At 39.9% G+C, this 12,680-nt stretch overlaps 1 protein-coding gene across 1 annotated transcript in view; it reads right to left on the bottom strand.

Moving 5' to 3' along the window:
- Positions 1–12,680, bottom strand: part of pmpcb (peptidase, mitochondrial processing subunit beta) — a 30,300-nt gene that overhangs the window by 1,066 nt on the left and 16,554 nt on the right. The window contains exons 3-9 of the mRNA XM_072562673.1: positions 11,378–11,464; positions 10,418–10,547; positions 9,860–10,058; positions 9,700–9,779; positions 8,289–8,404; positions 6,976–7,119; positions 6,000–6,160 (exon numbers count right to left, since the gene is read on the bottom strand). Coding sequence (XP_072418774.1) covers positions 6,000–6,160; positions 6,976–7,119; positions 8,289–8,404; positions 9,700–9,779; positions 9,860–10,058; positions 10,418–10,547; positions 11,378–11,464 — 917 coding nt within the window. The remainder of the gene's footprint in view (positions 1–5,999; positions 6,161–6,975; positions 7,120–8,288; positions 8,405–9,699; positions 9,780–9,859; positions 10,059–10,417; positions 10,548–11,377; positions 11,465–12,680) is intronic.

Genomic DNA, 12,680 nt, shown 5'->3' with positions numbered 1-12,680 from the left:
AAGCTGAAATTTAAACTAGAGTTTGTGGTCAGTCAAATTGTTACTTGAGAGTACTGTTATGAAGTTGAAGGTATGTACTATACCTTTAACTGAGAGCAAATTCTGTTCTGCACAGAGTTTACAAGTACCTGTGTATACTGAGTGGATGGCAGCCTCAGTATACATATGTGTAATATTTGGCTGTGAAATGGATACCGTAGTTGGTTGCTGTTTTGACAATTCAAATTTAACCAATTTAAATTATGCCCCATGATACTAAAACCCAATGGAGTTTGAATTTATTGTCAACATTGAACCAGAGATGATCAGATGTTGGGGATATAAAAAAGGCAGGAATTTTGAAAATCAGACAGAGCAACTACCATCAACACAGATTCAAGAAATTAGGAAACACTTGTATCAAAAAACCTTTTCATATGAAACATATTTGAAAGATGACAACCCAGGGAGATTTTCAGTAGGAAGACAGACACCGAAGACTGTGGTTTTGAAATCAAGTGGATGTAATTTTAATAAGTGTTTTGTTGGAACACTATTATAATGCTGGAGGCAGATAATAAACAGTTAAGAGAAAAGGGGGCTTAGAGTTGTGAATAGCTGTTTAAATGTTCACTTTAAGAGTTAAAAAAAAGACATTATTCTCTTTAAACAGTATAATTTGGGGAGTTCTCCATCACTTTAACAAAAGGGTTCACCGCTGTGTTATAATAGTACACTATGCAGACAACAGGCTAGCTTTTCCTGATTAACGACTCAATTATCAGATTTTAAATGGATCTTCAATTTCATGGGGATTCTGTAAATGTTCCCAAGTGCAACTCCCACCTGGCTGTCTAGCCAGAATATACAAGCCAAATTCTCTAATCTATAACAAGCTTAATTATTTTAAACACCAATTTTCTCTTGGCTTTGTCAATCTGAAGGAGAATAATTCCAGTTTCTCCAGTCTGTCCACATAACTATAATTACTCAAGAGACCCTTCAGCCCTTAAGAGTCTGTACCGCCAAAAATATACTAATATGTTCAGTTTTCCCACGCTAGGCTAACCGCCTCAAATGTTACAACAATGTTGAAATTACCAGACAGTGCATTCCAGATCCCCACCACCCTCTGGGTGAAAAAAAAATCTTTCCTCAAATCCCCTCTGAACCTCCTATCTTTCAATTTAAAAGTGTTTCCCCTTGTCAATGGCCCCTCGACCTGAGAGAACAGCTGCTTTCTACCCACCCTTTCCATGTCCCCTCAACCTTCTCAGCTCCAAAAGGAAAACAACTTGTGCTTATCCAGCCTCTCTTCATAGCTAAAATGCTCCGTCCTAGACAACTTCCTGGTGAATCTCCATTGCATCCCTCCCATGCAATCACATCTTTCCCATAGTGTGCTGACGAAAACCATACATAGCTGTCACCTAACAAAAGTTCTATACACAAGTTCCCTACCAAGGCTTGCATTCTTAGCTACCCCATCACCTCTTTTTTAAAGTTAAATTATATCTAGCACTGATCTTCCCATCAAACTAATCCATTTATATTCTTCAATAACCTAAGACCTTCATCCTCTGTCAACCACTCATCCAATTTTTCTCATTTGGAAAGTTGTTTATCAACATCCTCTTCACCATTTCCTCATCGCTGCCTCACACCCAAAAAACACATTGTGATGCACATAAATGATGTGGATGACAAACAAGAAGGGACTTAAAGACGCTGTGGTACGCCACTACACAGCAGGTTCCAGTCACACAAACAGCCTTCTACCACCACCTTCTGTTTCTTGCTACTAGTCCAATTTTGTATCTGACTTGCCAAGTTATCCTGGATCCCATGAGCTATTTTCTTTCAGTTTACAATGTGGATACTGTCAAAAGTCTTGTTGAAATCTACAAACTACGCAGAACAGGCCCTTCAGCTCTCAATGTTGTGCCGATCTGTGAACTAATCTAAGCATATGCCCCTACACTATCCCATCACCATCCATGTGTGTATCCAAGGATTGTTTAAACCTTCCTAATGTGGCTGAGTTAACTACATTGGCAGGCAGGGCATTCCATGCCCTTACCATTCTGAGGAAAGAACCTGCCTCTGACATCTGTCTTAAATCTATCACCTTTCAATTTGTAGCTATGACCCCTCATACAAGCTAATGTCATCATTCTGGGAAAAAGACTTGCACGCTCTACCCTATCTAATCCTCTGATCATCTATCAAGTTCCCTCTTAGGTCTGTTCTCATTGGAAAGAAGGTGGCTAAGTCTCCCAGCTTTCCTCACAAACCTTCCCTCCAGACCAGGCAACGTCCTGGTAAATCTCCTCTGCACCCTTTCCAATGCTTCTACATCCTTCCTATTATGGGGCAACTAGAACTGTACACAATACAAGTGCGACTGCACTAGCGTCTTGCATAGTGGCAGCATGACATTACGGCACTGGAACTCAATCCCTCTACCAATAAAACCTAACACACTGTATGCCTTTTTAACAGCACTATCAACCTGGGTGGCAACTTTCAGGGATCTATGTACACAGACTCCAAGATCCCTCTACACATCCACACTACCAAGAATCTTTCCACTGATCCAGTATTCTGCTTTCCTGTTATTCTTACCAAAGCGAATCACCTCTCATTTATCCGTATTGAACTCCATTTGCCACCTGAGCCCAATTCTGCAGTTTATCCAAGCCCCCCGTAACCTGCAACACTCTTCCACACTGTCCACTACTCCACCAACTTTCATATCATCTGCAAATGTATTAACCCATCCACCTATGCCCGCATCCAAGTCATTTATAAAAATGACAAACAGCAGTGGTCCCAAAACAAGTCCTTGTGGCACACCACTAGTAACCGGACTCTAGGCTAAATATTTTCCATCAACCACCACTTGCTGCTTTCTAATAGAAAGCTAGTTTCTAATCCAAACTGATAAATCACCCTCAATCCCATGCCTCAGCATTTTCTCCAACAGTCTACCATGTGGAACCTTATCAAAGATTTTACTGAAGTCCATGTACACCATGTCAATTGTCCTACCCTCATCTACATGCTTGGTCACCTTCTCAAAAAAACTGAGGTTTGTGAGACACAACCTGCCCTTGACGAAATCATGTTGACTATCTGCAATCAAATCGTTGCTTGCTAGATTATAAATCCTCTCTTACAATCCTTTCAAAACTTTTCCTACAATAGGACGCAAGGTTCACTGGTGTATAATTATCTGGGTCATTGCTACTGCCCTTCGTGAACAAGGGCACAACATTTGCAATCCTCCAGTCCTCTGGTACTAAACCTGTAGACAATGATGACTCAAAGATCAAAGCCAAAGGCTTCGCCATCTCCTCCCTAGCTTCCCAGAGAATAAATCCCATCCGGCCCAGGGAACTTTTCTACTTTCACTCCTTCTAGAATTGAAAACACCTCATCCTTACTAACCTTGATCCTTTCTAGTCTAATATCCTGTATCTTATTTTTCTTCCCTATAATATTCTCCATTTTGAGTGAAAACAGATGAGAAATATTCGTTTAGCACCTCTCCAATCTCCACAGGGCCCACACATAACTTTCCATGTCTGTCTTTGACTGGCTCTATTCCTACCCTAATCATCCTTTTATTCCTCATATACTTATAGAAAACCTTTAGGGTTCTCCTTTATTCTACCTGCTATAGACTGCTCATGTCCTCTCCTTGCTCCTCTTAATTCTCTCTTTAAATACTTCCTAGTTAATCTGTTACTCTTCATCGCCTCATCTTAGCCATCTTATCTCATCATCACATAAGCCTCTTCCTTCCGCTTAACAAGAGATGCAATTTTTTTTTAGTAAACCACAGTTCCCTTACCTTATTACTTCCTCCCTGCCTGACAGGGACATACCTATCAAGGACACACAATATCTGTTCCTTAAACCAGCTCCACATTTCAATTATCCGCATCCCCTGCATTTTGCTATTCCATTCTATGCATCCTAAGTCTTGCCTAATCGCATTATAATTGCCATTCCCCCATCTACAACTCTTGCCCTGTGGCTTGCACCTATCCCTTTCCATCGCTAAACTAAACGTAACTGAATTATAGTCACTCTCTCCAAAGTGTTCACCTACCACTAATTCAAACACCTGGCCTTGTTCATTATCAAGTACCAGATCCAGTAGCGCCTCCCCTCTTGTCGGCCCTTCGACATACTGTGTCAGGAAACCCTCCTGCACATGGACAAAACTGATCCATTCGATGTACTAGCATTTCCAGTCAATGCTGGGTAAGGTAAAGTCCCCCAAAATGACATCATGTTTCTTTCACTTCTACCCAGAATCATTTTGCCAATCCTCTCCTCCGCATCCCTGGAATTCTGTGGAGGCATAAAAAAAAACTCCCAGCGGTGTGACCTCTCCTCTCCCTTTCTAACCTCAGCTCATACCACCTCAGTAGACACATCCTTGTCAAAAATTCTTTCAGCCATCATCATACTATCTTTGATTAACAAGGCCACACCTCACCCTCTTTTACCAACTTCCCTGATCTTAATGAAAGTTCTAAACCCTGGAACCTGCAACATCCATTCCTGACCTTGCTCTATCCATTTCTCCAAAATGGCCACAACATTGAAGTCCCAGGTACCTATTCATGATCCAAGCTCACCTACCTTATTTTGGATTCTTCTGGCATTGAAGGAGACACATTTCAAACCAGCTTGCTGTCTGACAGCAAATCCTGTGACTGAAATTCTGTTCATGCCCTCCCTACTCTCATCTTGCTGTGCATTGGAACCCCGCCTCAGGATCCCATCCCCCTGCTGAGCTAGTTTAAATCCATCTGAATAGCATCAGCAAATTTCCCACCCAGGATATTAGTACCCCTCTGGTCAAGTGAAGACTGTCCTGTTTGAAGTATAACATTAAATACAACATGATCTTGATCATATGCGCCAATGGGTGGTGAAGTGGTAGATGAAGTTTAGATAAATGTAGGTGCTGCATTTTGGGAAGGCAAATCAGGGCAGGTCTTACAGTTAACATTAAGATCCTGGGGAATGTTGCTGAACAAAGAGACCTTGGAGTGCAAGTTCATCGATCTTTCAAAGTGGAGTCGCAGGATGATAGGATAGTGAAGGCGGCTCTTGGTATGCTTGCCTTTATTGGTCAGTCCATTGAGTATTGGAGTTGGGAGGTCATGTTGTGGCTGTACAGGACTTTGGTTAGGCCACTTTTGAAATGCTGCGTGCAATTCTGGTCTCCCTACTGTAGGAAGGATGTTGTGAAACTTGAAAGGGTTCAGAAAATATTTAAGGGATGTTGCCAGAATTGGAGGGTTTGAGCTAATAGGGCGAGTCTGAATAGACTGGGGCTGCTTTCCCTGGAGCATTGGAAGCTGATGTTCATAAAGTCTTGAGGGGCATGGATAGGGTAAATAGACAAGGTATTTTCCCTGGGTCAGGGAGTCCAAAACTAGGGGACATAGGTTTAAGGGGAGAGGGAAAACTGTAAAAGGGACCCAAGGAGCAGCCTTTTCATGCAGATGGTGGTGCATGTATGGAATGAGCTGCCAGAGGAAGTGGAGGAGGCTGCTACAATTACAACATTTGAAAGGCATCTGGATGGGTATATGAATAGGAAGGGTTTGGTGCTCATCCATACATGCACCACCATCTGCATGAAAAGGTTGCTCCTTGGGTCTCTTTTACAGTTTTCCCTCTTCCCTTAAACCTATGTCCCCTAGTTTTGGACCAGATTTATTTAGGATATCTGGTCCACATGTACGAGTTGGATTGAAGAATTTGTTTCCATGCTGTACATTTCTATGGGCTCTAAATACCTTACTCTTGTTTACATACTTGATCACTGCCTCAAAACAAAAATCACACAGATTTGTTGGGCATGACCTCCCTCTGACAAAGCCATGCTGACTATCTTTGATCAAACTTTGCCTCTCTAAACCTCTCCCTTTAGTGTTCCTCCAATAGTTTATCTACTGCTGCTGTGTGACTGATGGGTTTATTGATTCACTTACCACTCTCTTTGAACAAAATGCAGCATGTTGTCAATCGTATTGGGCTCACAGACCATGTAAAGCCCCCACAGACCAGTATCTGTATAGCAAGTGTTGAAAGATTGGAAACTGTGGCAGAGATTACCCTGGCAAGCAATCTGTGCCAACTTACTGGACAAGTTCTGTTTTCAAAAAAATAAAATTGTTTGTTTAGACAGCCAACTGAATTATAAAAATGAACTCTGTCAAGCAATTAAAACTGAATAGTGGCAAAGGAAAAGTTTATTCCACTATTATGCAATTTGAAACCAGGTGAGATGTTCAAAAATACTTATATAATAGCTGTAAAGTTACCTCAGTAATATAGGGCTACTGTTTCATTAAAGAGACGCAACTGATGGTAATTTAGTTATGCCTTGGGCGAGGGGAGACCATCATGGTAACCACAGCCAGTGTGGGAATGGAGCCGTGTGCCATTGGCCTCACCCTACATCACAAACCAGCTGTCCAGCTAACTGACTGGTCCCAGTGGATGACACCTATTGATCTTTATGTCACATGTACATTCAATAGCCCAAATCAGCCACGAAATGGATAGAACAGTCAGACAACTGATTTATGATAAATCGGAAAATGAAAAAAAAAGAGATTGTTTTGAGTTGTCAGGTGATTGATGGAACTCTACCAGATTCAATTTCATGATACTTGCAGAGTTAACATTTTCAAAATATTAACTACATTTAAGAGTGGAAGTTTCAGTGCAGCCTGCTAAAGTTTATTTCCCACTTTCTGGTACTGCTGGAATTTATCAAATGTGGAATGCTCATTTAGCTCCATCACCAATGAAAGAACATTGTGGTTTATTAGCAAATTAGATACACTGATCTGAAAAACAAAACCCTCAAGCTAGGATTTTACCTCAGTAAAATCAATGGTCAAATTATAATAGGCTTCCATTAAACAAAAAAATTATATTGTTCTAATTTTATTTACTTACCGCACCACCACCAAAAGAACGGTCCCAGTTACCAATTAAGGTATTTGCTACCATGAGGGGAATAGTGTCTGCGTGTGACCAGCCAATAGCTTCAATTGCAATTGCAATATGAGCCAATGGCATCTTGTCATCTCTTACCCGAATCTGGTAAACAAAATCAGTTATCACTTTAATGTATATCTGCTGCAGTTATCACAATACAAAAAAATACTTAAACAATGAGCCCACAGATATGTAAATATAATCTGAACTAAAATCGAAGTTGGGAATTGAGAAAATAAATTGTGCATTGTAACAATTCACACCACCACAGGCTGAACTTTACGTATATTCTGAAGAATTTGTGGGCGGCATGGTGGCACAGTGGTTAGCACTGCTGCCTCACAGCGCCAGAGACCCAGGTTCGATTTCAGCCTTGGGTGACTGTCTGTGTGGAGTTTGCACATTCTCCCAGTGTCTGTGTGGGTTTCCTCCAGGTGCTCCGGTTTCCTCCCACAGTCCAAAAATGTGCAGATTAGGTGAATTGGCCATGCTAAATTGCCCGTAGTGTTAGATGAAGGGGTAAATGTAGGGGAATGGGTCTGGGTGGGTTGTGCTTCGGCAGGTCAGTGTGGACTTGTTGGGCCGAAGGGCCTGTTTCCACATTGTAAGTAAGTGATCTAATATGTCAACATTCCAGTTATTGAAGCAATCAGAAATTCACAGCTTTCGAATAAGTAGTTCCAAGAGTGACTCAAACCTACACAGTTGAATTCAACGACTTCAACTATTCAATCAAAACTCTTAGATCAACATCACGTGATCTGTACAATCTTCAAAACTCACCACAGTACATCCAAGTAGCTACCAAAGAATTACATTTTCAGTTTCTTCCTTGCCTCTTCCCACTTATTAGCTGACATTCAGGGTGCAAGTTTACACAAATTCGTGCAATTAAGTAACATTTCAGAATGATTAATAAAGTAACTCATTCAATTCTTTGTTTTCCCAATTCTTTCACAATAATAAATACATTTATGCTTCATTGGCTTGAAGAGATGACACACTAATAGATGGAAAGAGTGAAAGAACTGGGTAGACACCAGCTAGTCAGGATATATCAGCTGGTGATCCACTTTGCATCATGCTCTCAATTCTCACAGGGATGCTACAGATCTCTGCAAGATCACAAGGAAGTACGCAAAGCCACATTCAAAGTGAAGAAAACAAGATTGATCCCATCACAGCTACTGGTCACAACTAATCTGTGTACAGAGGGAAAGCTAGTAAACTGTTCTCATGCTTTATGAAATATTAAATCGTTATGTACATACCTCACTTCCTGTGAACTTACAAGGTGGCAGGTCTGGTGTGGTATGACCATTGTAGGTTGTTAGTAGATTACCAAAATGATGCTTTGCCAAGTCAACTAATTTATCATGATCCACTCCTGCAAAAAAGGAATTCAAACTTGACAACTGAAGAAAATGTGCAGCTATATTGGCAGATGGACAGAAAAATATTCAGTTAATACAATTAATTTCTGGATTTACTGTACATACTCCATGAAGTTGATTATTAGAACAAATGCAATCTAAGCAAAACATAACTTAAATAACTGTACATCAAGGTGGCACGGTAGCTCAGTGGTTAGCACTGCCGCCTCATAGCGCTAGGGACCCGGGTTCAATCCCTGCCTTGGGTGATTGTCCGTGTGGAGTTTGCACATTCTCCCAGTGTCTACGTGGGATTCCTCTGGGTGCTCTGGTTTCCTCCCACAATCCAAAGATGTGCAGGTTAAGTGAATTGGCCATGCTAAATTGCCCCTAGCGTTCAGGGATGTGTAGGTTAGATGCATTAGTCAGGGAATACAGATAGTAATGGTCTGTGTGGGACACTCTTTGGAGGTTCAATGTGGACTTGTTGGACCAAATGGCATGTTTCCACACTGTACTGATTCCATGATATCAAACAATTTGTTTTTTTTCCCTCCAACCTGAAGTTGTCAGACTCCTTGTTTGGGTGGGCCTGATGTATTCACCTTTCTGATCATCTATAATTGGCGTATTTAACTGGCCATTGCTCATTTGAGAGCTGTAACAGTGTCGCAGACTAATGGACAGCAAGGAGCAGTACAATAAAGTCCAATCCTATTCTCAGCTGACATTCATCACATGTATTCATTTCCACCCAAGGCTGACAGATAATGACTGAGTGGAAACTCTGGAAGATATTTCCTGTCTTCAAGGCTGGAATACTAATTGTTAGCATCTCTACTGACATTTTCGTCTGAACAACAGATTTTCACCCAAAATAAACCCAGATATTTACGGTTCAGAATTTGGTGTTAAATATGAAAAGAAAGCAGTTATAGTGCAAAATATACTTCAAAGAAATTCTGATTATACAATTCAGTCACAGGCAACAATGAAAAATCCATACATTTAAATCTGATAAAAATAAATACCACATTCCCTTGAAATATCAAAACATTTTCTGATTATATTGATCATATAATTAAACTTCATATTAAGCTTCATATTTATGTTCTAGTTTATGTTCAGGAGCAACACTCCTCAAATTGTCTACTTTAGCATACCCTCCCCTAAGTAAACTTTCATAACGTAGCAAAAGAAATGAAAATACACTAAAACCATATTCTTTGTTGCCTGAAGGAATTGTGATGCATTGGCATTAGAATTACAATTATTTAATATTGGAATAATCAATTGAAAATGTTCTAACCTCCAGCTGCAGCCAATACCATCCTTGGTCCTTTGTAGTGCGTTGTGATATATTCCACTAGGTCATTTCGAGTTATGGATCTGTTACAATAATAAGTTTAGTGAGTGTAAAAGTAAGGGAAGAAAAATCAAGATGACAATTAAGAAATACAAATACATACTTGATGTTTTCCGTAGGTCCCAGAATGGTACGGCCTAAAGCTGTTGCCTGATATGCTGTGGCATGCAGATAGTCAAAGACTACTTCCTGCAGATTGGTTTCAACTTCTTGCATTTCCCTTAAAATAACGCCTCGCTCACGCTCAATCTCAGCGGATCCCAAGGTACTGTTCTGAATAATGTCTGCGAGGATTTCAACAGCTGCATGCAAAGCATCAAACAAAATATGGCTTACGAATGTAGACTTATTGTTTAAACCCGATGTTTTAATGACCAAGTTTCCTTCAGCGAATTCTGTAAAAGTATTATACAGCATATCATGTTTCGACAGTAGACAAACGTTTAGAATGTCTGGAAACACTATGCTAATTATTTCCACAATGAATTCAGGTTAAAAAGCACACAACCCTTTATGTAAGGGTGGGGAACACATCTCCTTAACTTATCTGAGAAGGCCTTAAAAGAAACTTAAATTAACAAAGTGTAGTTTTCAAAGTAAGAGAACTTTTATGTGCTATATTATTCAAGTTCAAAAGATAACTAGATATTAAATCAATCACCTCTGGGCAGATCTTTAGAAAATGCTTTAGCATAATACACTGTTTGTTCTCTAGATGTGTATGCATTTAAATGGGCTCCCATGTTCTCGATTTCAAGTTCCAAGTCTAGCTGAGAGCGTTTCTTTGTGCCCTGTGAGGGAGGAATAGTAAGTTTAATGGCAATGCATTGAATTCCAATGAAAAAGCAGGTATATGCTTTTTTGGGACAATTATACGATGTTTGACCCCAAACTGATCTTCAAACTCAACACGTGGTCCATCCTCAAAGCTGACAAACAAGCTCCAAGATATTGTCCTTCAATTCACGACCTGTCTCTGCTGAAATTACAACTCTTATCTCTTGCAAGTCCAACTTCACAATACTCCCATGCCTCCCAATTTCCACACAATACAAATTCCAACTATTCCATTCCAATTCCATTATCCCTGAATTTGGCGAATATTACTGGCGTTCTCCCATACTCAGCACAATTTTTCAAACCCCCTCACTTGAATCGTAAATTCTTACTAGCACTGTTCTTAAAACTCCCTCTTCAATCAATACTTTAATGAATTAAGAGGATGTCTCATTTCCACAAATTTTCTTCCCAAAACCAGCTGGCTACATCATCAAAAGAAATCCTACTCAATCAGTCCATTTGCACCAATTTTACACAAAAACAGAAACTGCTGCAGAAACTCAGCAGGTCTGGCAGCATCTTTAAACAGAAAACAGAGTCAATGTTTTGGATCCACTGACCTTACAGCAGAACTCTCAGATACTGCCAGACCTGCTAAGCTTCTCCAGCAATTTCTATTTTTATTCCAGATTTCAGCATCTGCAGTTGTTGGCTTTACTTTACCATTTAATTTTACTCCCTACTGCAACTCAGATCTGACTGTCTTTTAATAAAAGTAATAAAAAGTACTAAATAAAGTTGCTAATTTTAAAGTATTTTATGAAAGCAGGTGTTGCCTTACTTTAAAAGCCATGTGCTCCAAAAAATGAGCTGTTCCATTGTTCTTCTCATTCTCATAGCGGCTCCCAGCGTCAATCCATAGTCCAACCTAGAGAAAGCAACAAGGTGTACTTCACAGAAAAACATAAAAATTTGTATCAAAGTCAAAAGATTTCATAATAATAATACTACTACATCTTGGCTCCCCAAAAATATTACTTCTTTTCAACTCACAAAACTCTAATAATTTGTTGGTAGAAAGTGTTTCATTTAACATAACTTGCAAGACCCAGTTACTTAATAGATCATTCAGCTGCATATAGATAAAATGGCAATTGTGGAAATCATGATATATGAGATAACAATTAGAAAAAGGTACAACTGATCACTGGCGACGATACAGCAGTTGTTAAAGAACAGAAAGCAGAGTAAGAATAAACACGCGACTTATAAATTGGCAAGGCATACCTAGTAATGTGAATGGGTACAGAGGACCATCATTAAAGTTTTCTGATGATACCAAATTAGGGAACATAAACTGTGTGAAAGAATGAAAGAGACAATAGAAAAAAATTTCAGCTTGTTAAATCAGAGATCTATGTGGTAAATTAAAAAAAGTCAAAAAGGAAGGAAGCATACCTATGGTCGAGGCAACTAAAAACAAAGTCCTTGAAGAATATAGAGAAAGAAGGAAGGAGCTCAAACAGGAAGGCAAGAGAGCAAAAAGGGGTTATGAAATTTCCTTGGCCAGCAGCGTTAAGGATAATTCCAAGGCGGTTGAGAGAAGGTATGAGAAACAGGATTCATTCACACTGGAAGGGAATGGATTTGTTAGTTATAGACAGCATGAGTTTGTGCAGGGAAGGGCATGTCTCATCAACAACTGAGTTTTTTTTGGAAGAGGTGACGAAAATGATTGATCAGGAAAGGACAGTGGATGTTGTCTACATGGACTTTACTAAGGCATTTGATAAGGTACCTCATGGCAGGCTGGTACAAAAGGTAGAGTCTCCTGGGATTTGGGGTGAGCTGGCTGGATGGATACAAAACAGACTTGGTCATAGAAGACAGAGTAGCAGTGAAAGAGTGCTTTTCAGAATGGAGATCAGTGCTGGACCTTTGTTGTTTGTAATTTATATAAATGATCTGGGGGAAAATGTAGATGGTCTGATTAGAAAGTTTGCAGTTGATACCAAAATTGGCAGTATTGCAGACAGTGAGGTGGATTGTCAAAGGATACACTAGACAGAGAAATGGCAGATGGAATTTAATTTAGACAAATGTGAGGTGATGCAATTTGGAAAACCAAACTCAGGTGCAAATTA

The sequence above is a fragment of the Chiloscyllium punctatum genome, chromosome 44 (assembly GCF_047496795.1).
Source record: "Chiloscyllium punctatum isolate Juve2018m chromosome 44, sChiPun1.3, whole genome shotgun sequence".
Lineage (NCBI taxonomy): Eukaryota > Metazoa > Chordata > Chondrichthyes > Orectolobiformes > Hemiscylliidae > Chiloscyllium > Chiloscyllium punctatum.
This window is presented reverse-complemented; position numbering and strand designations above follow the sequence as displayed.